Genomic DNA, 25,770 nt, shown 5'->3' on the forward strand with positions numbered 1-25,770 from the left:
CTGGTTCCAGGGATGCTGACTCCTCCTTCCCCTGCCCTGTCCTAGCCTCCTCCCTCACAGACCTTTCCTGAGAATAGTGCCCTCTACAGATCCACGCACGACAGCCTCAGCCGCCACCCTGACCTCTGTGTGGCTCTGGCCCATGCAGGGCCCTTCCTTCACATCCTGATATCCCGGCGACTGGGAGGAAGATGGGTTTGGCCAGCCTGCCCACTTGGCCTTAAAGACAGCAGCAGGGCCAGGCGCACTGGCACTCACCTGTGATCCCAGCAGCTGGGGAGGCTGAGGCAGGAGGATCTAGAGTTCAAAGCCAGCCTCAGCAATGGCAAGGCACTAAGCAATTCAGTGAGAGACTGTCTCTAATAAAATACAAAATAGGGCTGGGGATGTGGCTCAGAGGCTGAGTGCCCTGAGTTCATGCCCCGCACCGCCAGAAAAGAAAGACAGCAGCAGGTCCTGTCCTGAAGAGCAGGACCTGGCCTTGAAGCTCTCGTTTGTGCTTGGCACTGAGGGCAGGGCATTGCGGCAGGGGTGGATTGCAGTCTCTGGCCTGGAGACTCAGGGGCCTGGATGCCAAGCAGAGAGGGTCTGGGACTTAGGAACCGTTAAGCCTGCAGAGGATAGAAAACCTCAATCCCGAAGTTTGTATCACATCAAAGTTTATTTTTTTCCCACACAATCAGAACGGGGAAGCAACACTGTAGTGTCCCCAGCTCTGCTAGATCTTCAGTGGCCACTTCTGGGCTCCACCATCCAGAGGGAGATGTGCTCGTATCAAGGTTGCCAGAGGGCTCCTGCCTCCCACCCCCGACAGGCTAAGCAGAGCAGGGTGAGAGAGAAGAGAGAGCCAGGGTCCAACATGGGTCCAACTGAGGCTTCGTGGGGGTGGGGAAGAGGAGAGGACTCTTAGGAACTTTCTGGAAGCCCTAGCAATCGTTCCTGTTTATACCTTGTTGGCCAGAGCTGTGTCATGACCACTCTGTCCCACGAGGGGCCCCAGATACGTGTTTTATGTCACCTGGGCACTTCGGCCCCTCTAAGTGTGGTTCTCTGAACAGGAAGATGAGGTCAGAGCCTGGGGACCTGCAGGGGACCTGACGGAAGGCACTTCCTTGGGGCTGGGAGCTGACCCAGGCAACCTGGTGCTGCAAATGCAGTCGAGGAGGCCAGCAGGGGGCAGCATTTGGCCTCAAATCATGCTTAACACCCATCCTGCTGCTCGGCCTTCTCCCAGCTGTAATCTCTCATTATGCCCAAGGCCAAGTTTTGTTCAGCTCAGGTCCAGTTGTACTCCAGGAACCTGAGAGAGATCCAGGTCTAAGTTTCCCAGCCTGGAAAGAGCAGACAGCTGGAGAAGGAAGCACAAGCAGGGATGGCAGGAGCAGGGAGAGCCATCAGAAACCAAGACCAGCTGTAGTGCTGCTCAGAGGTAAGCCGGTAGGAGAGGAAGCCTTGGGAAGCGAGGCAGGGCCACCAAGGGCCGGAGAGTGACCCCCACGGCTGGAGAGGCTGAGCGGCTGCAGAGACTGTTGGGTCCTCAGAGAGCAAAGTACCTAAGTTGACAAACCTGAATTCTCAGCCGCTTCCTCTCCCCTTTGCCCCTCCCTGGTCCTCCGAAGGTAAGGGAAGAGCGTGGCCTGAGGTGGGCCTCTGCTGTGCCTACCTCTGGTCTCTCTGGCCAGGCAGGCCAAGGCCAAGGCAGCAGTGTGGTGTGCGTGTGGGGGGGCGTGACCCAATATTGAACCTGAGGCCGGGGATCCAACAGGTCTGAGATGCCACACCCATCCTGGACAGCCGCAGAGACGGATCACAGATCAGAGCATCAGAATCGGCCTTCCAGAATTCTCTATGAGCCACTTCCTCTGGCCGGGATGCTCTAGATTTGGGGGTGGAGTGGGGAAAAGGGGTACAACCTCTCAGTTTGGGGGAGCCTACCAGGAGGGTTACCTGCTCAACCTCACAGGACCATCTAGGGAAGTGGTGGCCCTTATAGGGAAATCGTTTCTTTACAGTTATTTTGGGTTCCTCCTTAAACCCCAAACCTACTGGGTATCCACCAACACAGAAAGAAAGCAGGCCTGAGAGGCAGCAGTGAGCACTCTTTACTCCGTTCGTTATACACCATAGCCACCCACGGTGACCAGCGCCCACCCAGTCCCTCCCTACAGGGGACAGTTAATACAAACAAAAATAGTTCTCTACAAAACCAAGTTTCCATCCCTCCCAACCCTTCTTTGTACCCCAACCCCAGACGGTGAGTTCCTTGGTCACCAGACGGCTGTGGGGCTCCGGGTCTGGTGGGTTGCAAAGGAAAATAAAGAAAGAATATAAAAGAGAATCAAGTCAGCGACTGGAGTGGTAGGCAGCTGGAGCTCCGGGCCGCTGGCTGGTGGTCAGCCAGGCGGGCGCAGGGGTGTCTGCAACAGTCCTGCGTGTATGTCGGATGGGGACGGATGGGGGTTGGGGCGAGCAGCGTGTCTCCTGGCCCCCTGTCTCACCGACAGCAAAGAAAAGTGCAAAGAAAGAGAAATAAAGAAAAAGAAAATAAAGAGGCGGTGGGTAATAAAAAAAGAAAAACTAAAACCAAAACCGCAGACTGCAGGGGCAGGACCCCACAGCGCCCCAGCTGCGCGGGGAGGGCAGTGCCCGGTGGCGCGAGCCGCGAGGCGGGAGCGGGAGGGCGGGAGGACTCTGCGGAGTAGCACCTGGGAGCAGCTCGGCCGCACCCTTGTCGCCGCCCGGCCTTGGACGCCGGCCCTCGGACCCCGGACGCGAAGCGCGGGGCGCCTGGCGCAGAGCGCGCGATTCACCTTCCTCGGCCGCGGGTCCCGAGCGGGGCTCAGCAGCCCAGGCGAGCGGCCAGCCCCAGCAGCAGCAGGCAGCCGAGCAGGGTGGCGGGGCGAGGGGCGGCCCCGGGCGCGCGGTCGCAGTCCAGGCCGCCGTCGTCGGCGGCGAGGTCGCAGCGGGGCTGCTCGCAGCGCACCCCGGTGTAGCCGCTCGGGCAGGTGCAGCGCTGGTTCTGCACGCAGGTGCCGCCGTTCTGGCAGAGCAGCTGGTCGTCGTCGCACACGTTGGCTGCGGGGCGGAGGGGGCAGTTGACTCGGTGGTCCACCCCCCAGGTTGGAGCTTCTGTGACGGGCATATGGGGACCCTTGGGGTACGGCCTGGATCAGGGGCAAGGGCGGCTCAGGGCGTACTTAGTGCAAAACGTCCCTGCTTGTTGGTAACAAGGGCCGGCAAGACCAGGCCCCGTCTGCCTCCCGCTACTGCTCCCTCTTCTCCGCTCCCCTCCCGGCCTTGGCGCATCTCTGCAGGCACCTGCGGCCTCGCCTCCAGAGCTTTGCGCATGCTGTTCCATGAGCCTGGAGCGCCCTTCCACCCTCTGCCTGTGGCTACGACTTGCCCCTGGGCTCTCCTCCAAGCCTTCCTTTCCTCGGGGCACACCTCTTCAGCTCCGTCTCCCCTGAGGTTTCCACCTGGGGCGGACCTGCCCACTAACACATTGGGCCCCGCCCACAGCCCCCTCCCACCGCCCCGCCCCTCCAGCACCAGGCCCCGCCCACCGGGGCGGGCGCGCACTCACGGTAGCAGCCCTGACGCCAGTAGTGCGTGGGGAGGCAGTCGTCACACTTGGGCCCCACCGCGCCCTCGCGGCACTCGCAGAAGCCCGTCTCGTTGCACCGGTCGTGCACGGAGCCGATCTGGTTGCAGTTACACTCTGGGCGGACATGTGCACCGCCGCGCCGTCAGGGCGACCTGTGGGTGCCATCCGCGGGGCACCGCATCCCGCCAGGCCTCGCATCCCTCCCACCCAGGACTGCGCATTCCCCGGGTGCTGCTCCCACACCGGGTCTGCTGGAGCCCGAATCTGGTGGGACGTCTAGAACTCAAGGGAAGCCTCCATGTTCCTCCCCTGCCCTGGCGCTGTGTGGTGTGGGCTAGTCCCTTCCCCTCTCTGGACAACTGGAGGGGGTACTCATCCTCAGTCCCGAAGAGCTGAGTCTGACAGGTGACAGGCCACCAAGCATCTATCCAGGAGGCTGTGGAGTGTGTGTATGTGTGTGTGGGGGGTGACCCTTCCACGGGGCTGCTCTCCTCCTGCCCAGTAGGGTGGGTCCAGGGGTCAAATCCCTCCACCCCAAGTCCTTGAAACCCAGCTCTAATCTGATAAGGAGGCCCTGCCCTGTCCCTGCTGCCGGTCATGTAGCCCTGGCAGCACAATTCTGTTTTGATCACTTGGAGTAGATGGACTTATCTGAAGGCTGCTGCCTGGGCAGAGGCCCGCAGCTCCAGCTTCCCAGCAGACCCTCCTCTGCACAGCCAGAGCTGCCTGGGGCAGGTAGCGGGGGCAGCCCCTGGAGCTGAAACCTGGCCTCTGCTGGAGACAGGTGGGGCAGCCCGGGTATCCTCCCTGGTTCCCTTCCCCAGGCCTACAGGAGTGCTTGTTGGTTGGGGGTTAGGTTTTGGTCCTCTGGGATGGTCTGTCCCCTGTCCAGGCCCAAGGTCTCCCTGGATTTTCTTTTCCTCAATCCCAAACCAGTCTTGGAGCAGAGCATGGTGCCTATGGGGCAGAGGGCTGCTGTATGAGCTGGGCTCTGCTTGTGAAGCATTTGAAGGAGACACTTCAGCAACAGAACAGGGCTAAACCCTTTCACCGATCACCTCCCGATTTTATAATATGGAGCCCAGAGTGGGCAAGGGACTGGCCCAAATGCACACAGCATGGCCAGCTCTAGAACCAGTCTTTGACTCTACCTAGAGGTTCTGCATCCCCGGGACCCGTGGGAAGAAGGCACAGGGTGGTTGCTAGAGGAGCGATTCTGGAGGCGTCTATCCCTGGAGGCACCTGCTGGAGAGGGCTGTGGGCTGGGACTTCTGCACCACCCGGTGGTTCCAACACAGGGCTCCACCCAGCATGCCCCGGGCTCTCTGCGGGCGCTGCCCGCGCTCACCGATGCAGACGTTCTCGTCGTCCAGCTCGGCCGAGCCGTTGCGGTAGTAGCCCAGGCGGCAGTGCTGGCAGTGCTGGCCCCTGGTGTTGTGCTTGCAGCTGACGCAGGTCACCACGTTCAGGAAGTCGATGTAGCTGCAGCGGTTGGAATGGCCGTAGCACTCACAGTCTGGGCCAGCCAAGTAGGAGAAACACCCACCGTCAGTGAGCATCTGGGGAAACCAAGGCACGGGCGAGGAAGGACCCACCCCAGGACATGCAGGAAGGGAGGGAGCCATCTTTGGAAAAAGACCTGGAAGGTGCCCCAGGCCTTGGATACTTTGGTGACATTTGGAAAGAGCCAGGCCTGCCAGCTCAAAGCTGGCAGAACCCGTGCCGGCCTGTGGTCAGGGACCAGGGAGGCCAGTGGGTAACACGTGCTACGCCTGGCCAGCTGCCAGGGTGAACTGCTCTTTGAAGGGTGCCCGAGCACCAGAGTGACTAGAAAGTGATCCATGCATGGAGGACAGGTGGTACTGCCAGGCCGAGCTCAGGGAAGGGGGCACCCAAGTTTCTGGCTGGCCATCATCACAGAGGTTCCGCGATGGATGCATGCATGGATGCTGGACAACATGGAATGGGCCAGGAGCTTCTTCCCCATGCTGCTTTGGAAGAGGGTTGGGAGAAACCACCAGTTCCTGTCCTTTCTGATTAGTCTGAGCTTTTCACAGGTTCGATTGGCACCAGAGGGCAGGTTTTGCAGGACCCTGGGCATCTCCCTGCCCACTCCTGGTCCTGGAGGGCTTCTGACTCTCACTGCTCCTGGAGAAGAGCCATCCCTCTGTCATCGTGGGGCAGCTGAAGAATGCCACCACCACGTGGTTCTTAGGCTGACCCCTCCCAATGGCTGTGCCAAGTCCCATGGCCACCTGGGCCAAGGCTCCCAGGGTCAGAGGTGGACTCCTCGAAGGTATGGGAGACGCTGGAGGAGCAGCCTCTGAGAGATGGGGCCCTTCCCACTCCGGCCTCCTGGACCATGGTTGGCCCTCCTTTCAGGAGGCAAGGCGTCCTCCAGGCATCCCCAAGAGAGTGTCAGTGACCTGAGTGGCCCAGATTCTGCTTCAGCCCAGGAGCCCTGGCCACACCTCCCAGGGGAGTCAGGACAGGCTATTTCTGGCGGTGACTCTGCTGCAGTGTGCCTGCCCACTGTGCCCAGGCTGGCTTCTGACTCATACCTGCTCCCAGCTCCCGTGGGGCCATGGGGCCAGAGGGAAGAGAAGCACAGTTTAACCTTGACCCAGCTACTCCAGGAGGGTTTACTGCGGGCACCAGCTTGTCCTCTGTCCTGCACCCTTTTTTTCCAATGGAGGTGGGGAGAGATGAGGGGGCTGGTCTGGTCTGGCCCAGGCCTTTCTCTTACCTTGGAATTCTTCGATAGGCATCACTTGAGGAGATTTGGGCTTGAGCTGGAATAGTTTGGAGCCCTTAGCAGGGGCAGGGGCAGCAGCGGAAGTGCCCGCAGCTTGGAGAGATGAGAAACAAGCTCTTTGATCTGCCACAGTCCAGCTGCCCAGTGTGGACAGTCCAGGCTCCGCAAGAAGCTGGGTAAAGTCTCCTGAGATGCCCTGGGCCAGCTCTGGGTCAGCCATGTCACCTGCTTACTCTGTCTGGTGTCAGAACACATGCCCTCGGCCGGGAGTCAGCCCCTCAGAGACCAGGCGTTGAAGCACCTTGCTGCAGGTGAGCTCCCAGGGCCGGCTGGGTTCCATCTCCTCTCTGACTATCTACACTCCCAAAAGGATCAATCCTCCCAAGTGACTTTTCTGCCCCCCGATGACCCCACGGTGGAGACGGTCACTGCTGAAGGGTTTCTGACTGGTTGTAAACATCGCCTAGGACACCCTGGAACCCTGCCCTCCACCTCAGCTCCCAGACTCCATGGGCATCAGACCAGGGTCTAAACCCAGCTTTAGACTTGGGCACCTCCCGTCCTTTCTAGAGTCTCCCTGTACAGTAAGGTGTCTGTTACTGTCCCTGGATTGCCACTCACAAAGGTCTCAAGCCAAGAACGCGGACACACCTGCCTCTACTGTCTGGGACCCCCGGGAGGCCCCAGCCCGTTTCGGGGTGAGCATGCCACTGTCCCCACAGCCTCACTGCCTCCGTTTCCCTCTGGGAGTCTGTGGAGCCTTAGTCAAGGGAAGGGAAATGATGACTTCAGCTGGCTCTACCTGTCTCTGTCACCACTGAGAGGCCTCCAGGTTGCTAGGAGCAGAACCTCTGAACTTCCCTAACTGTGGGCCCAGCTGGGGAGCCACCTGCCAGCAGAGGGCACTCAAAGCCCTGCTCACCGCTCGGAGCTGGGGTAGGGCCAAGAACAGGTGAGGCGAAGCCAGGGCCAGCCTCCTCCTTGGGGAGCTAGGGGGGCCTGGTTTCCACACATGTCCCTCTCTGGCTCCCCATGAGGCCTTGTGTCCCCCTCTCCAGTGCAGAGTGACACTCTTGGCCAGCCTAGTCTGACCAGCAAACTGACCAGCTTCCTGCCACTGCCCGGCGGAGCCTCTGCCCCACCGCCCCCACCAAGTGCATGCTCTCCTCTCCCTTCGTCCACTCACAGGCGCCCTGCAGGCCTGTCTGTCCCCTCTCTGGGCTCTAGCAATGCTTGTGATGAGGGTCCTCTGAACCAGGTGGCCAGCGAGAGAATCCCTCTAATGAGGGCAGCGTGGCCACCAGATGCTGAAGCTCTGGAGGACTGTGGGGCCGGTGGTGACGTGCTGGGCCTCTCCACACAGCGAGGCTGGCCTGGCAGAGCGCAGGGCCCACACCCTGCTGCACTGGCCCCAGGTCCCAGAGGTCCTGGAGGTCCCGGAGGCTCGTCTGTCTACGCCCCTCCCCTCGGGTCCCACCTGGGTCCCCACCATGTACACCTGCTAACTCTACTTCAAAGGGGTCCAGGGAGCTAAGGAGGGGCTTCTGGGGTCCTAAGGCCGGTCGCAGGCCCTGCCCCCATACCTTCTGCACTGGAGGAAATCTGGGGCTGGGGGGAGCTCTCCCCAAGGGGGGCAGCTGTAGATGGCCTGGTCCACTCTTGAGGGGAAGAAGAGAAGAAATCAAGTTATGTGAGGAGGTGACACCTCTACACTCCCACAGGCCCCTTATGAGAAGTGCACTATGAAGGAGAGCTCTGTCTACACTGGGTCCAAGTCCACTACAGAGGCAGCATCTACACTACCGCAGCCCTGCATCTACACTACTGCAGCACACACACACACACACACACACACACAGAGCTAGACAAGAGGGGGCCCCATGCCTGAGAATTTGCATGCTTTGGCCATTCTTTCTTCTGTGGAAACAGGAACTTGGGGAACAGGAACTTCTACCCTCCCTGTGTGCTTCCCATTCTGACCAAAGGGCAGTTTGGACCAGGTTCTGTGTCTGGTCAGACCTCTCTGTGCTGCTTCTGGCTAATGGCTGCAAAGGAGGATGTGTGTCCTAGCCAGGATGCCTGATGTGTCCAGAGGCTCCCTGAAGGCCTCTTTGTCAACCCGGTCCAGGGACTAGAGTGTCCTCTGCAGTCTGACCCTTCCGCCTTCCTCATTTTCACCAGGACCCAATGTGAGTCACCTGCCACGCACCACAGTGCTCATCTCCAAGACCAACTGGACACAGCAGGGAACACAGGCAGGGCTGGTGAAGGTGACAAGCCACTCCGCAGGGAATCCAAAGGACAAACCCGGAGGGACAGGGGAGAGCTGAGGCTTTCTGCTTCTTAAAGGGATTACCCACAATGAGGATGGATAGGGAAAGAAAATCTACCCACTAAAAAGTGCAGGACACGTCCCAGCTGGGAGCTAGGGGCTTTGGACATCAAATGAATACGGAGTTCAATGAGGACACGATGCCAGAGGACTCGAGTTGGCAAGGGCTTAGTTAGAGCCACAGTAACAGCAGCCCTGGAGGCACACTGAACCCACGCCCAGCCCAGGGCCAGCCGGGAGGACGAGTAGGCTTCAGTTGCTCTGCACCCGCGGCTGATGCTGGCAGCAGGGAGAAACATCTGGGCCAGGGGTTCAGAGCCTGGCTGAACTCTGACCAGAGGCTAACACACCTCTCGGAAGTGCCGGGAGATACCTGGGACCTCTGGGGGCCGGGGTCTGAGGAGAGGAAAGCCTCCTGCTGGGCTCTCTAGGGACACACTCAGGTGTGTGGGAAGAACGCTCCGGAGGTGGTCTGCGTTGTGTGCCAAGACCAAACGGGGCCCATCCAGAACCAGGGAGCCAGCGAGACAGGGCTTAGAGGTGGTGCCACCTCATGGCGCCTGGGCCTAGGTATGGGTGGCAGAGGGGGCAGGTGGCAGCTGAAGTCAGCGAGCCCTGAGCTCCAGTCCAGCGTGTTCACAATCCTGAGATCTTCTTTCTTTCCTTTCCCTTTTCTTTTTAAAGAACAGTTTTATTGAGGTACAGTTACAAACCATAAATCCAGCTGCTGCTTCCTAAGCCTCAATCCCATTCCCAGTGGACTGGGAAAATGCCAGCCTCCAACCCCTCCCTGTAGAGCAAGGGCAGAGCCCAGTGCAGCTCTTGGCTCTGTGGACGCTGCTGCCCCCAGCTGGAACGTCCTCACTACCCGTGGGGCTCTGGGCACCTGGGGGCTCTAGGCTGAGGCACTGGCTGTACCGGGGAGGTGAGGACCCTAGACCCAGATGGCTCACCCCTGACCGGGAGCCACCTGGAGTCACCTCCTCTTTTTAATGCTCGCTGCCTGGCACAGGGCTCAGGAGGCAGGGCTGACAGCACCCCCACCCAGAGGTGTGCTCTAGAGCCTGGAGCAAGGGTGAGCCTCCTGCTCACAGCCGGGGTCCTGGGGACCCTCATCATTCAAACCTTTGGAGTCACCACTCTGGCCCCTGTCTCCTCTTTTACTCCTGGCCTCAGGGTCTACCCGCACCCCTCATACCAAATCAGAAGCAGCTTTGGAAGAGGGTTCCCGGGTGCTCAGAGTGTGCTGTGGTGGAGAGGTGGGCCCAGCCCCCGTGCAGAGGGGACACTGGAGGCAGCCACAGCAGACCCCTCCCTTTCTCGACTTTTTGCTCCTCTGTTCCCGTCACTGGCTTAGCGGAACACAGTCAGGGGACAGGTCACCTCATACAGGAAGCCCGAATTCCTCACCCCAGCCTGTGCTCAGGAGGCTCCCCTGAAATACTGCTGCCCCATCTTTGGCTGAATATCAGGGTGGACTTGCTGCTGTTGGCACCCTGCTCCTTGGTCCCTTGACCATACTGGACTCAGGAGCCTTCCGAGAAGGGCCTCAGAAGGGCAGGAGGAGGAAGATTTTGGGAGCTCAAGCTGATGCCTGGACCCTCGGCTGGGGCTTGATGGCAGGCCAGCGCGGATGGCCGGAGGCCCCCTCGGCCCATGCTCTTGCACGCCAGGGTGCTAGCGCTCGCTACTCTAAGAGCCAAGCCTCTGCGTCCAGGGCTGGGAGAGCCAGGGACTCCAGCTAGAAGCAGGAGCGGGGTGGGGTGGACAGCTGGGGTCCCTGGCTGTTCTCCAGCACCCACCTGTGGGCAGTGGGGTAGTGGGGACTCTGAGGGCCTGGGCAGTAGATGTGGAGGGGGCAGAAGTGATGGGCTCCCCATTTGTGGCCTCAGTGGCCACAGGGGCTTTGGGGACGGGGTCTTTCCGGGACCTGCCGAGGCCTGGTGAGAGATGGGAAAAGCAAGAGAAGGTGAGGGTCGGTGGAGGGGGCACCACCCAGAACTCGCGCAATGCTGGTGTGCAGATGGTGTCCGCTGCAGGGGCAGCCACCTTCTGGGGCCCTGCCCACTGGCATTCCAGCGGGGGCAGCCCAGGTTGGGGAGGGACAGCTAGTTGGGGTGTAGCCCACAGGGATGTGGTAGAGGTGGCAAAATGTCTTGGAAGCATCTCCGAGATTTGGGGTTTGCCACCAGCCACCTGTTTGACATTGGCAAGCCCCTTCCTGCTGACCTGAGAGCAGATGGCGAATCCCGTGCCCCAGGGAGGCAGGTTGCCAGGAAGGCGTAAGTGAGCCATTACAGTGTGCTGCAGTCTGGTGTCTGGAGCCCGGGGGCTTGGCCACCTGTCCAGATGATACCAACTGCCCTTGGACACCCAGGCCAGCACCCTCAGCCTCCTCATGAGTCCGCAGGGCCCCCTCCTGCAGGCATCCTGCCCAGTCTGACCTTCCCCGAGTTGAGCCAAGCTGGAAGACCAGAGCACGGGGTGGGGGCTCGCCTCCCCCAGCCTCACAGTACAGCCTCACAGTAGGCCAGGCCAGCAGTCAGGCTGGGGGCAGATTCTGCCACTGGCAGAAGGTCCCCCTTTCCTTGCCGGCAGGAGAGACTCCTCCCAGATTTGGGTGAGAGAAGAAGCCCGAGGAATGAGTGGCAAGGGGAGCAGGGAGTGGGCCCAGGAGTCCAGAGGACCTGTGCAAAGGCCCTGCAGCTTCCAAAGCAGCACTAATGAAGCTCCTGGGGAGAATCTGGGAGTTGCTGGGCTGTGGGCCACAGGAGGTGGTGAGGAAGCAAATGGGGTGATGAGTGGAGGGAGCACCGAGGCTGAGGGGCCTCCAGGCCCTCCTTCCTCATTGTTCTTTCTGGGACACACAGGAGCCTCATGCAGTCTACTTACTGCCAAAGGCGGAGCCCGCAGCGGCACCTGCGGGGAGACAAAAGGGTCACAGAGCTGGCTGTGGAGGCAGAGGGGGACAGCTGTCTCCGACCTGCAGAGGAGCAAGTGGCAGGGCAGGGGGGCCCATGGAGGTGTCCCTCCCTCTGCGGAAGGAAGCGAACTTGGGGTCCGGAGCCTCCGCGCCATCGCATCTGCTGCAGCAGAGGAGGCGCGACCTCGGGCCTGCGCAGTGTGGGGACCCGGGCGGAGGAATACCCCACTGGTTCCCACAGCCGCCCTGAGCCGAGGGACGGAGTTTGGAAACCGCGACTCCCCCACGTGCTCGTAAGTGCCAGGCACCCCCTTCTTATTTGATTTCAGATTTGGGGGCCTCCAGTGCAGGACGGGGAGCTGAGGTGACTGAACAACCCGCTGGAGGCGCCATGGTGCCTGTGTGAGGGGCCTCCGCACCACCGCCGCCCGCAGGGGTGTCCTGATGGCCCTGCCCTGCGGTGAGGAGCGGGGCGCGGTGCGCTGCGGTGGGTGGCAGAGGCCTTTCTGTGCCTCGGGACGGGGAGCAGCCTGGGCTGGCAGACCGGCGGGCGGCCTCCCTCCTAGTGCTGGGGTGCGAGCCAGTCGCAGAGGGAAGGGGCAGGTGTGGTGGCTTCCCAGGCGCCCCACAGCCCGGGGAGGCTGGAGGATGAGCCTCCAACGCGCTGCTTCCTTGACACTCCTCTGGGCGGGGCTGTGTGAGGGCCAGAGCGGAGCTAGTGCCAGGAACTCCTGGCAGGAGCGCGGGCCCAGATGGCAAGGCCACCTCTACCTGGGCCCCGGAGGGCGAGGGAGCCAGCGCCGGCAGAAGAGGGTCCAGGCAGTCAGGAGCCATGAGGAGAGCCGGGAGCTGGTGTTCGGGGGTGGGGACATCTCCCGGGGCCTTGTAAGACCCTTGAGTAGGGTTTCATTCGGAGTGTTCTCTGCGCTTTGAAGCTGGCGGGACCCCAGGGAAGGGCAGCCCTGCTTCTGCAGGGGAGAGCCCAAGAGAGGAAGCAGGGGAGGGAGGGACGTGGGGGTCCTCAACAGGGCTGAAGCAAGTGGGGCGAGGCACAGGCACCGGGGAGGGTGCCTGGGCAGGTGTGGGTGGGGGCTCAGGTCAGGGCCACCCTGTAGCTCCCCCTGGGATGGGGTCATGGGAGAGGGAGGAAAGGGTTAACCTGGGGCCATGACCAGCTGGTTCCTCCTCTGTCCTCTCCCTGGTGCCCCCAAAGGAGGCAGGGGACCCAGTGGCATGGCACCTGTCCTCCCAGGGGGTCCCAGAGGACCCCTCCTTCCTGGTGACCCTGGGAGACAGCAGTGGGGCTGGGTCCAGGGCTCTCACCCCAAAAGGGCAGCAGTCTCGTCCACCCCCTGCGGAGAGGAGCAGAGGAGAAGCCCAGGGCCAGGCTGAGGGTCTGTCTGTCCATGCTGGTTAGACAGGCATGGCCTCCAGCCTGGGGCGGAAGGAGGGGACACTGGGCCTGCAGGTGTGTGGCTGTGGCTGCGGGCAGACAGACCCTGCAGCTCCTGCCCCGAATCTGAAGAGAGGACTGGGCATGGTGGGCAGGGGAGGGGCCGGGAGAGGCCTGGGGACGGGACAGCGGGAGGCAGGACTGCCAGGGGTGAGGCCTGACGCATTGAAAGGAAAGGTTCCGGACAAAAGAGATGGGGAGGGGACCTGGGAGGAGGGCGCCAGGCAGGGGGTGGGCTGCCAGCACCCCAAGCAGTCTCTGTGCCTTTGAAGACCCTCTAGTGCCGTGAGGGCTGGCAAGTGGCCCTTCAAAGGCCTGTCACACGCCGGCCGCGGCCCACGCACCACACGCCTGTCAGGGCCTCGCCGAGCTTCCAGCTTTGATCAGCCTAAAGCCACATAAATCTTTCACAGTAGAGGGGGGCCCGGACGGGGTGGGGTGGTCCTGGAGTAGGAGGCTGCTGCCCCGCTTTGGCATGGGGTCCAGGAAGTGGCCTTGCCCTTGAGCCCAGCACTGGCTGTAACTGCTGGTTACACCAGCAGGCCCTGAGGAGGCTGGGTGGTAGAAGCAGTGATCCCTCGGTATTGGGGGGCCTTGGGGGCCACAGAGTGCCACTGCAGCCTCTGACGCTGACAAAGGACAAAGCCCTGACAGGTGTCAGACACCAGAGAACCACAGGGCTCCAGGGGTCAGGGGGAGCTGGCCTAGACCAGCCAGGCCTGGCCACTTGCAGCCCAGTGACTCCCTGGGGTCCCTGACTTCATGGAGGCACCCGTGGCGTCTGGTGAGTGGGGGACCCCCGAAGGGTGTTGGCAATGCTGACATCTGTGGGCAACTCCCTGCCGGGCTTTCCAGACACTGCCCAGCAAGGAGAGGGCGGGACTGGTCAGGGTCCGGTGCTCACGTGAGGGCCTCGGAGCTGCCTCTGAAACTGGGGTAACAGGAGCCCAGTGTCCAGGGGCCAGTCTGCACATGGACAGGGAGGGAAACCTGTAGCACGTGCCACCGTGTAACACGCTTCCAGCACCTGTTAGCACTCTGCATGGGCCCTGCTCCTCTGGGGGGCTCCCCTCTGCCTGCATCTGGGGGCCTCCTGCCTGCCTTCTTGGAGGAGAGGAGAGGGCAGCAGGAGAGGCTGACCAGCTCATCTCGGGACTTCCCGTTGCAGGGCCTATGTGCTGGAGGGTTCTGGCACAGGCTCCCAAGTGCCCAGGCCTGTGCACACATGTGTGCCGTAAGCTCGAGGGCACACGTGTGTCTGCCCGCACGGGCGTGTGCCAGGTGTGCGTGTGGGGTGGGGGTGGAGGAGACTGCGGCCAGGCTGGCTGGGGGCGTACGTACAGGCGTTGGGAGAGCCGTGGGGCAGCGGCAGGTAGGAGCCGGCACGCCAGGCCCGCGTGCGGAAGTTCTTCTTGCAGCGGCCGCAGTCCGGGCCCGTGGTGTTGTGCTCACACTCACACTGCAGGCTGCCCTCGCGCACCGAGCACAGGTTGGCGTGCAGGTTGCACTTGCACCTGAGGAGACCCAGAGTGGGCAGAGAGGTCAGCGAGCGGAGGGCAGGCCGGATGAGTGCCCGGCGGGAGTGGCCTGGACAGTGTGGGGTTGGCCTAGAAGGGACCCTGCAGACCACCAGCCCAGCCTGCACCCCGACTCTTCCTTTGGGACCAAAGCTCCCACTTGCCCCTCCTGCGGAGGCTCTGCAGCACTGAGACGGCCCGGCCGGAGCCCTGGACCTGCCCTTGGTCCCGTCTCTCACCGTGGCGATCCCAGGATTCGCTGCCTCGCAGATGCGGTGGGCCGACAAGGATCCCTGGTCCCAGCCGCTGTGTTCTTAGGAACTCTGCTCACCTAAGCTCTTGACTGAGGGTTGACAGGTGCCAGGTGCTGCTCCCGGCCCTCCTTGCTCAGACAGGGACCTGACCCAGGCTGCCCCTGTGCTTTCCAGCGGTGGCCCACACCTACTTCCTGGGGGGCCACAGAGAAGCCCCAGCTCCCAGACTCTCCAGTTCATCCACACATGTATTATTCATCCATTCATTCAAATATTTATAGGCAACTCATTATTCTGAAAACTGGTAAATAAAGGGGAAGAATCGAGCATTGATCCTGCCTGTCCTACATAAACTGTACCTCAGGTAACTGGAAGTTGGGGGAAGGTTCTTTTTATAGAAGCATTTCATGATAGGAGTAGGAGCCCCGCTGAGTGAAGGGCTCCAGGCATTGAGCAGTGACCGCCCCGAACATCACAGACGGAGACGACCTGAGGCTCACCCCAGCCCCAGAGCCACCGACAAGACTGACTGAACTTGTGATCGGACCAGGAAATGCGGAGGACAGAGCCACATGCCACAGAAACCAGAGGGACACAGCCAGCAAGCTCCAGGCTGGAGGAAGGACCAGAAGGGAGGAGGGACGGCAGAGAGGGGACCCCGGTTGAGGGACCCAGCGGCTATCACCGGTAGCAGTGTGTGCTCCTCCCTGGAAATCGGTCACCACGCTCCGTACAGTCCGTAGCACACACAGGATGCTTAGAAATTTGGACACTGACTATATTTTATGCTGTTAGGTTAATGTTCATTAGGTGTGGCGATGGTGGTAGGGTTGTGTGCCTTCGAGTCCTTGTCTTTTACAGAGATACCACAAATAATTACGGGTGAAATTAGCTGATGACTGGGATGATTTGCTTCCAAATACAAAAAGGGGAAACAGGGACAGAGATACTAAGGAAGCAGCTGGTGGACAGCTGAAGCGGTAGGTGCGTTATGGTAGACTCCCTCTTCTTTTGTACGTGTGTTGGAGATTGTCCACGATACGAAGTTAGAGAGAGAAAAAGCTTTATATTCTGATATGGGAAGGTTTCTGAGATATATTGTCAATATTTGGAAAAGGCAAATTACAGAGTGATGTGTTTAGTAGAATCCTATTTTTATTAAATATGCAAGGAGAAATATTCACAGGGTTCCTGTGAAGAGGCAGGCTCAAGCCGGGTGCATCAGCCATGCCAGTAATCCCAGCAGCTCTGGAGGCTGAGGCAGGAGGATCACAGGTTCAAAGCCAGCCTCAGCAACATAGTGAAGTCCTGAGCAACTTAATGAGACTCTGTCTCAAAATAAAAAGTAAAAAGGGCTGGGGATGTGGCTCAGTGGTTAAGGACCCCTGGGTTCAATCCTTGGTACCAAAAAAAAAAAAAAAGAGGCAGGCTCTGAGCTGGAGCAGGGAGTCTACTAGTCAGTGAAGCAGATGGAGCCTCCAGTCCAACTGGAAGACAACTGAAAAAATCTGTGATTGGGGGTGGGGGCAGCGAGGCAGGACAAGTCAGCCACCCACGGAGGGGGGCTTAGGGCAGTGAAACTGTTCCTGGTGACACTGGATGGTAGACACCCACACTGCTACAAGTGGCAACTGCAGGAGCCGAGGTCCCCTCTGGACCTGTTACTGAGTTTCTCATCACTTACTGGTTCGGAGCTGTAACACACTGTTAATGGGAAACCTACCAAAGAGGGACACTTGGGAACTTCGGGACTCAAGTCTCTGCAAACTGAAAACTGCTCTGAAAGTAGCCTTTCAGTTAAAGAAGTCATTCGAATCCTCCACTGAGCGCCACACAGAGGCGGGCAGCGGGTCCCGGAGCAGCCTGAGCGGCACAGGGCAGTGCGGGACGACCCCACAGAGGCAGAATAGCAACCCCGCTTTGGAGGGAATACAGAAGGAATCTAGTCTACGCTAAATATTTCTCCTTGCGTAGTTTGATAAAAATAGGATTCTCCTAAACCCATCAGTCTGTGATTTCCTTTTTCCAAATATTGACGATCTATCTCAGAAATCTTCCCATATCAGAATACGAGTGAACCAGAAAAGCATCAGATAGGAGTGACAGGCCTGGGAGCATGAAGTGGTCCCGAAAGAGCTCCGCAGAGAAGGAAGTGGCCGCCACTCTTGCAGACAGAGACCGGAGTCAGTGGACAGACGCTCATCCAGGGAGGCCCTTGGTGGGGGCACCCAAGACAGGAAAAGGCACAGGGGGCTCTGCCCTGGGCTCAGGGGACATCTTCCTGCGTTCTCAGTGAGAAGATCGGTCCTGTTGGGGCCTGCTGCTTGGCAAGTTGTGGGTCACCAGGTCCAACACACATCCCAGGAAGTCCACCCGGTGGTCAGGAAAAGTCAGGGCCGCTGCGAAGTCAGGAGCCGCCTGGTTTCCAAAGGCAGAGGCGGCCCTCGCTCAGCCACCTGCCGCCCTGCCTGCCTCTCATGGCCTCTGAGAGGTCACCCAGCTGGCACTCGCTTGGCAAGGTCTATTATAATCTGGTTTCTTTTGAAACTCGCAGCAGTTTTAAACTAGAACCTGCAAGAGGATCACCTGCTGCCAGGCCAGAAGGGGAGAACCTTCTAGAAAGAACAAGAGCATGATGGAAGCCCCCAGGGCTGAGAGGAGATCAGAGGGAGGGAGGGACTCTCCAGGGCACAGGGTCTGGGTTTTACTGTGCCAGGGTGGAAGAGCCAGTGGTGGGCCGAGGGTCCTGCTGGGTATGTCTACTCTCTGTGTGGCTGCTCCAGGTGACTGGTTTATCTTGGGACCAGAGGGGCAAGGGGTGCCAGAGACAGAGCTGAGGAGGAGGCAGAGACCAGGGGCAGGCACCTGGGGCCCTGGTGGCACTCTCCCCTTGACTAGCAGGGGCAGGGGTCACCCAGTTCTGCAGAAAGAAAAGAAACATGGTTTCCCGGATGTCTGGCCAGCACCCCTTCCCTGCTGCCTCCTCTCCTTCCCTCACACTGCGGGTACCTCCTGTGTTCTCCCACTTCACTGACCCATCAAGGAAAGTAGGGTGCAGAAGATCCCTGGCCCACGCTGGTTCCCGGTGACTCTGGACCTCGCCGCGGTGTGTGAGCCAGCTTGCACAGCATGGGTCTCCAACTTTCAGCACAGCCTCCCGTAAGTTCCACGAGGTGCACTTTATCCCCAAAGTGTTAGAGGCCATTGTCAGTGTGCACCTCCCACAAAGGACACCTCCAACTTCCAGTGGGTTTGTGGGACGGAACCGGCTGTTGGTCAGGCCCTCTCCGGGAGGCCAGACGATGGTAGACTGTCAAGTCCGTCACTCTTGAGCTGTCAAAGTCTATTTCAAGCATGGGCAACCTTCCCAACATGATGGTTCCCAAATGCTCACTGTGTGCCAGGCGGGTCTCATTTGATCCTCTTTTGTCACCTTCATGCTAAGAGTGAGGACACCACTTCAGAGAGGTGAGGCCCCTTGCCCAGAGCCACAGGGCTGCCCAAAATGTCACTGGGAGTGGAACCCAGAGGAGTCTGCCTGAGGCCAAGACACCAGCATCAGATAGATCAGGAGTTGCAAGACCGTGGGACACCCAAGCCGGTGTTTTGGAGCTTCTGATCGTGTTTAAAACACATCAGCCTGTACCTGGATCGCCCCAAGCCACACATGTTGGCTGTCTTAGGAGGGGCGGGGCTGAGGCTGGAGGGGATTTGGTTTTCTTCTTCGTCGTCAGTTCTCACCTTTCAGCATCCTCTGTAGCTGGTGCAGCTCTGGTAAGCACAGAGCTACATTATTTAGCGGAGGGCTTTCTGGCAACGGCGCTATTCCTGTGACACTACGATGGTGAGTCACTTCACCATGATGGTCCAAACCCTCAGAATGTCCAGCACCAGATCCAACTCTCCTGCTCTGGATGGTGCTGACCTGTCAGCCTGATGCATGCCCTCCAGTGTTGACTGCAGGGGAAGCTGGGACAGGGTGCAGGGCGTGGGGCATCTCTGCACCTGAGGCTCAAAGAATCTAAAACTGCTCTAAAATATAAAGTCTATGCTTATTCATAGGCAGGAAGGGAGGTGCGGGGCAGCTTGCTTCCGAGCTCACTCCTGTCCTATCCATAGGAGCCGCGAATCCTTCCAGCCTTGGGGGGGTGTTTGGGAAGCCTCCACTTTTCATACACACATACACTGTGACACTCGGTTCTTGGGACCCTCTGGAATTTTCTGGAACAGAATCCCAATGTACAGCAAAGCCCTTCGCCTGCTGATGCTGATGGTGAAGACTGCAGGCTGAGCTCCTCACCTCCCAAACCCGACATGCTCCCGAACCGGTAACTCGGGTGTGGACTGTCCCTCGCCTGAACTCCCGTGGTGGGTCTCGGCCAAAGCACGGGAGCACGAGACTGCACAGAGGACCTCAGGCTGAGCATACGCAACTATTCCCAAATCCAAGACATCCAGCATCCCACACATGCCTGCCCCGCCGCACCTCAGACCCGGGCAGCTCGGCCTGTGTTCCTTGTGTCCATCTTGCTACAGCTCGGAGGGCGAACCTGCTGCGAGAACTCGACACAACACCAGCCCAAGAAAAAGGACCGAGAAGAAGCCTGTTCAGTCTCTGGAGATCCAGTCCTTCCACCATGACATAGTGCTGTGGGCCTACTATGTGCTCGGCCCTGGAGAGACCCAGAGGAAAATGGGCGGCCACTTGCTGGCATCAACGGCTCTTCTTCCTGGGAACACTGGACCCCAGAGATGATCAGCAGCAGAGACAAGTTCCTGTGCTTAGACCTTTTTGGTCAAGGTTATGATGTTGTCCAACCCCCTCCATGCCCCTCCCTCTGCCCGCTGCACAAGTGTCACGGTGCGCAGAACTGTATTGAAGGCTCTGACAAATCCTGCAGGAAGGAAACCTGTCTGTGTCTGACAAAGGTTTGTTTGCAGAATGCATTTGACCTCAGAAGGTTTCAGTTTTTTCCTTCTGAATTCCTATTTAACACCCCACTGAGCTAGCAGGAGAGGAATACCCCAGTTGTATGAAACCAGGAATGTTCTCCACACCACTGGCCTGAGGAAGGGATATTTTTAGACATCAGCTACATAAAGAAAAGATTGCCATCAACTTTGGGTGATCACATTGACCTTGGCTTATTAAAAATGCATAAGAGCCCAGCTGAATCTGAGCAGCATATTGCAACCATGATAACAGGGACTCGCAGGCTGTCAGAGCTGGACAGGCCTGGGCGCGTGGTGGGGGCGGCCTGCCCAAGGTCACACAGTTGGTCACTCCTGACCCCAGTCCAGCTGTCCCTCCCTGACCCTGGCTCTGCTCAGGCCCCATCCTGCCAGCCCTGCTCCCCAATCCTGTCTCCTATAGGAACATGAGACACGTCCTGGCCAGTCCCACACCCTGGCTGAGCCCTGGGATGAGCACCGTGCCCCCTCTTCAGGGGAGGAGGGGAGAACTGCCCTCCCAGCATGGCGTGGGAAGGCTGGCCAAGGGCTGGCACCCAGTCCCAGCCAACAGCAGGCACTGCTTGGTCTTCCTGACTTCCACGGGTGGCTCTGGGTGACTCGCATGCGTGTGTGCGCGCTTGGGAATGGGGCCTGACGTCTTGGCTCTCTCCTGTCCCTCCGCCTGTCCCTTCACCTGTCCCTCCCTGCCTCTGCATCCTGCCGCCCTCTGAGCCTTCGCCCACGCTTTCCCTCTGACTTGACAGTGCTTCGAGGCTCTGGCCCTCCTGGAGCTAACGCTGAGGGGCAGTGCCAGGCGCCAGGCCAAGTGCCACTTGTCAGGGCAGCCCCTCCCTGCAGGCACTCTCCTTGGCTGTGGAAGTCCTCATGGTCCTGTCAGCTCGCAGGCTGGCATTGAGGTGATCTGGGGTAAAGGGTGCATGAAATGTTAAACAGCTCCAAAGGCCTCCATCTAGTTTTGAATACAGAGTCTTTCTTTCAATGAACTTATCAAACGGACCTGTGATCTCAGGAATGTCATTGCCTAGGTGAAGCCAAAAAAATTAAAGTTATTAATTTAAAGAAATACAATGGGATATCCACAGGCACAAGCATGAAGTCGGACCTTTACGTCACACGGTATGAAAAAGCAACTCAAAATGCAGCAAAGACCTGAATGTAAGAGCAAAGACCAGAAAACTCTCAATGGGAAACACGGGGGTAAATGACCAAGACTTTGGAGTAAACAAAAGAGATGGAATACAGACCCACAGCCGAACCCTGGAAACCTCATGCCAAGCGAAACGAACCAGACACCAAAGGACAGATACCGTGTGACACCATTTATACAAAATGCCCAGCGTTGGCAAATCTCTGGGGACGAATCGGGGAAGGCCAGGCTGGGCTGATGGGGATGGGACTAACGGAGATGCCTAACATCTTTTATAGGGCGACAAAAATGGTTTAAAATTGCCCGTGGCGCTGGTAGCCTGGATCTGGGGTGTTGAGAGCCACTGACTTGCAGGTTTCAAATGGGGGGCTGCAGGGCGGGTGGGGGAGGGGTGCACGGCCGGGCTGGCGAGGGCAGAGTGAGGCCTGAGCCCAGGGAGCAGCTCACGTGTAGCCCCATGGCTTTGGGCCTCAGCGGCTGCCAGGAAGACACAAAGACACTTGGGTGCTCACTCGGCATGACGGCCGCTCTGACAGCCCGTGGGAACCAGCACTGCCCTCCACGGTGATCACCATCAACACCGTGTAGACGGGGAAGCTGAGGCCTGAGAGGAGGACTGAGCAGCCCAAGGTTCCCCAGCTGCCCCACGTCTGCACTCCCAGGAGCCCTGTGGCCTTGGTGGGCGGGGCTCGGCACAGGCTGTCCCGTCTTGCTTAGCCTGGGTTGTCATTCAGATCAGCGATGTGGCCGTGACCCGGGGCAGGAGTGAAGGGGCAGAGACGCCCCCTGCCAGCTGCCCACTGCCCGCACACCAGGCCTGGTGCAGAATGAGCCCAGCACACGGCAGAAACCACACAGGGTTGCGTTCTTTCCTTGTGCCCTTCCCAGGGATGGGAATGGGAGGCCCTGTTCCCCATGTCCACTGGCCTGGGCCGTTCTGCCACGTGCTGTGTGACCTGAGTAAAGTGCTGACCTGGTCTATTCCCAGCTTCCTACCCTGGGAGAAGCTGGCAGGAGCAGCACCTCACAGAGCTGCCGAAGGACCAGCGGAGACACTGGCTACAGAGAGCTGGCTTCAGGTGTAGAAATGTGCAGTGAGCACTGGTTTCCCGCTTAGGAGTGCCTAGAGCCAGGGATCCTGAAAGCCTTCCGTGAACGAACGTACCTAGCTCTTCACAAGAGCCTTAATAAGAGATGCTACTCCAATTTCCTTTTTATAGACAAGGAAATGAGGCACAGAGAAGTTAAGCGAGTTGCTCAAGGCCACACAACCGGTGAACCGTACTGTAGGAAGGGTTTCATGCAGGTAGTGGGAAGCGGCCTGAAGTCTCCATGTGACAGGGACCCCTGGAAGTGCAACCAGGCCACCATCCCTCCAGACCCAGGCATGTGACTCCTCCCTCCCTCAGGCCAGTGTCCTGTGATTTCTTTCCCTCTTCCAGCAGGCCTTTGGGAGATGAAGTAAATAAAATAAATAAGCAAGCACAGATAAATAATTCAGGAGCACTCATACATGGTCGGGCACTGTGCATTATTAACCAAATCCTGTGAAAACCCGAAGGCCCCGCTCCTCCCCTTCGCAGGTGAGAAGCCAAGACTGAGATGGGTCAAGGCTAATAACTCACCGCGTCTCTGGGTGGAAGAGGAGGTCTTGGGGGGCACTTCTGAGCCTGGCCTTCTCTAAACAAAGGCAGCCCCAGAATAAAAGGATCCTGAATCATGTTCCCTCCGGACACCAGCCTCTGCCTCCATCCAGAGGGGTGGGGGCGTCCCAACTGGGCCTTCAGTCCAAATTTCTCCCCTTCATCTGTGGGGTCAGTTTTCCCAAGGAATCACTGAATTTGACCTTGGAGTGCCCTTGGCCTCCCCAGAAAGCCACCAGCTGGGCCACCTGACGGCTACACAGCACTTGTCCCGTCCACTAGAAAGCAGAACTTAATCAGGAACCGAGGGACAGTATGAGGCTGGCTGCCTGCAGGGAGACTCCGGGCCCACGAGGACCTGGGCCCGCCCAACACAGAGCCCCCGGTGCCAGCTCTGGGCCGTGGTGGAAAAGGTGCTGGGGCAACAAGCACAGTGTGCAACACACACGCATACTCGAACACACACACGTACATGCACACACACGTACATGCACACACACACATACGCATATGCACGCATACGCACACATACACACACGCGTACGCACGCACATGCACACACATATACGCGTGCACACACGCACGTGCGCACACACACACAGCCAGCAGCCAGGTTCTGGCCCCAGCCCTGTTGCTGATTTGCTAGGTGACCTTGAGCAAGTCACTTCTCTGCATCTCAGTCCACTTCTGTCACAAAAGGAAAGACCACACGGTATCTCGGATACCAATCTCGGTACTTAATTGTCCAGGGTGCCTCACACTGCTTGGTGCCCAGTAGGTCCTCAGTGTCTGTGGATGTGGGGAGGCGTGAACAGACTGCTGGGTTAAAGCCCTACCCCTATGTCTGTGCCAAGGTGGGCAGGTCTTGGGATTGCCAGTGGTCTGTGGCACTGGAATGTGCTGTTCCCATGTGTCCAGATGACACTTGGCAGCTCAGCACAGGGCCCCAGAGGGAGCCCCCCACCAACACCAGCTGCTGACATTGTTGCACTTGAAACTGGGGTTCGAGGCCAGCCTTGGCAACAGAGGGAGACCTCAGCTCCAAAGGAAAAAATCTCACAAAAACAAAAAAGAGAAATAAAAATGCAGGTGCCAGGTTATATGTGACTTTTAGATAGACAATGAATAACTTTTGTTAGCATAAGTATATCCCATAAAATATCTGGGATATACTTATACTAAAAACTATTCCTTGTTGATCTGAAATTTAAACTTAATGGGGAATCCTGCATTTCATTTGACAGACCCCCTGCCACCTCTGCTCACTGTGTGGCTGAGGTTTACCCTCCGCCCGCACCCCTGCCCCTCTGGCTTCCCGGGGTGGAGCACACCTACTCACCCGCTAGCAGCTGGGCCTGCTGGCCCTCTGTCTACCCATGGACAGAGAGCTGCAGTGACCTTCTCAGATAAGTTGCCTCTTTTTCTGGAATTGGCGAGTCCCTACTGGGCCCCAGGAGATCACAACTGTTCAGGAGTAGCGCCAGGCCTCACCTCCAGGGGAAGACAACCCAAGTTCTCGGAAACGTGGCAGGCACAGCTGGGGATCTGACAGCCAGCCACACGCAGGACAGCAGGGACACCAGTCCGTGCCAGGCTGGAGCGTGCCCTGCCCTGCAGGGAGGGGCGGGCAGTGCCCAGGAGCTGCCAGCAGGGGCACCATCTGGATCTGGGCCTGGCACTGGTGTGCCACAAAAATCGTGAGCTGGGTCCTTCCCTCCTCCCGGTGAGGAGCAGGGTGTTTGGAGCATCTCCCAGACAGGAGGGCGGGTGGAATGTAGGTCAACCCCTGGCTGCCGGAAAGTGATGTCACCACTCCTGGGGGAGGCGAGAAGCGGGGAGTGAGTGAGCCAGGACGTGCCGGCTGTGCAGGGAGAGGGGGCCCTAGGCGGCTCCCCAGAGGCCCAGACCCATGAGGCATGGAGCGTTCATAGGCGTCCCCTGAAACGGGCGCCCGGGCCCGGGCGGGGAGGGCGTCCTTCCTCACAAGGCCACACTGCAGGGCGTCGAGACTTGGTGACATGTTATCACACCTTGGCCGAATGGAGGGGAGACCTGAGCGGTTCTGATGCCCGAAGGGCGCAGTCGGGAGCAAGGCCACCGTCCGACTCAGCGGCAGGGGCTCTCGCCAGGGAGAGCGTGGTCCTTCAGGGAAGACTGGTCTTTTGTTTTGGGAAAGCCTTTTCCCGGGCTCCTGGGTTCCGAGGCAAGCCCCGTCCCTGGGCTGGCCTGGAGATGTCTGCAGGGCAGGGAGGGGTGTCCCCAGGGCACTTCCTGCCTCCACAAGAGGTGGCCCGAGGGCTTTCCCCTGAGCCTGGCAAGGCCAGTGATGGGCCTCAAGCCTCACGGGTGGCACTAGCGGCGGGCCAGCATTCAAGTCCTCCTCCTGGACACGGCCACTCTGCCCACCCACTCCTGCTTGAGCCAAGCTGTCACGGGACTCCACGGCCTGGGGGTCGTAGATATGTTTTGGTAGGCAGAAGGAGAGGCCATCTCTGGCAGCGGTTAATGCAAGAAAAGGTCAGGAGAGAAGCCCAAGAGGTTGGCTGGGTCCACAGGTAAGAAGTGACCAGGAGGCCATCATGTATCTGGGATTGCACTGAGGGGGAGCCAGGAAGAGTTGGGCTTCCAGACAACAGGTGGCATGGGAAGGTGTGGCCAAGGAAGGGACAAAGGCTCCCCAAACTGCCAATCAAGACCAGAGGCCCTGAGAAGAGGAGGTGGGGGCCTCGGCCACCTGACCAGCTTTGCCAGGGTAAGGTGGACGGACGCCGGCTGGTGTTCCTCCCGGGATGCAATTGAGTTCATTGGTTAAATCAAATTTGGGCTTCTATATTAAGTGCTTAACATCCGCCACCTCTCCCAGTCCATTGATAAATCCTATTACCCATTACAAAGCCAGGCAGCCTCCCAGAGCACGGGAGAGGGGGACGTGGGGGGCTGGTGGGCTTAGGCGACACTGGGTAGGACCAGGCCGGCTCCCTAATGCAAGATTCCCTCTTTCCTAGGGGATGTCCCTTCACCCCTGAGGAAGAGCCAGGCCCAAGCCCTAGGCCAAAGAGCTGACTCCCCGCACCCAGGAAGGACCGGGAGCAGGTGCCACGACAGAAGGGTGGGTGGCCGAGGGGACTCAGGGAGCTCTCTGGCTCCGCCTCTGCCTCCCAGCTGGCC

At 59.3% G+C, this 25,770-nt stretch overlaps 1 protein-coding gene across 11 annotated transcripts in view; it reads right to left on the bottom strand.

The window, feature by feature from the left end:
- Positions 1 to 663: 663 nt before the first annotated feature.
- The window catches only part of Ntng2 (netrin G2), a 60,277-nt gene continuing 35,170 nt past the window's right edge, over positions 664 to 25,770 (bottom strand). For 3 of the 11 annotated variants that reach the window (XM_047524543.1, XM_047524544.1, XM_047524551.1), the window contains 8 exons: positions 14,409 to 14,581; positions 11,584 to 11,610; positions 10,494 to 10,631; positions 7,943 to 8,017; positions 6,351 to 6,452; positions 4,953 to 5,120; positions 3,584 to 3,718; positions 664 to 3,075 (listed from right to left, as the gene is read on the bottom strand). In XM_047524543.1, the coding sequence (XP_047380499.1) occupies positions 2,840 to 3,075; positions 3,584 to 3,718; positions 4,953 to 5,120; positions 6,351 to 6,452; positions 7,943 to 8,017; positions 10,494 to 10,631; positions 11,584 to 11,610; positions 14,409 to 14,581 (1,054 nt within the window). In that variant the 3' untranslated portion in view covers positions 664 to 2,839. The remainder of the gene's footprint in view (positions 3,076 to 3,583; positions 3,719 to 4,952; positions 5,121 to 6,350; positions 6,453 to 7,942; positions 8,018 to 10,493; positions 10,632 to 11,583; positions 11,611 to 14,408; positions 14,582 to 25,770) is intronic. The other 8 variants (XM_047524546.1, XM_047524545.1, XM_047524547.1 and 5 more) reach the window with 8 other exon arrangements.

Source organism: Sciurus carolinensis, chromosome 14 (genome assembly GCF_902686445.1).
Source record: "Sciurus carolinensis chromosome 14, mSciCar1.2, whole genome shotgun sequence".
Classification (NCBI taxonomy): domain Eukaryota; kingdom Metazoa; phylum Chordata; class Mammalia; order Rodentia; family Sciuridae; genus Sciurus; species Sciurus carolinensis.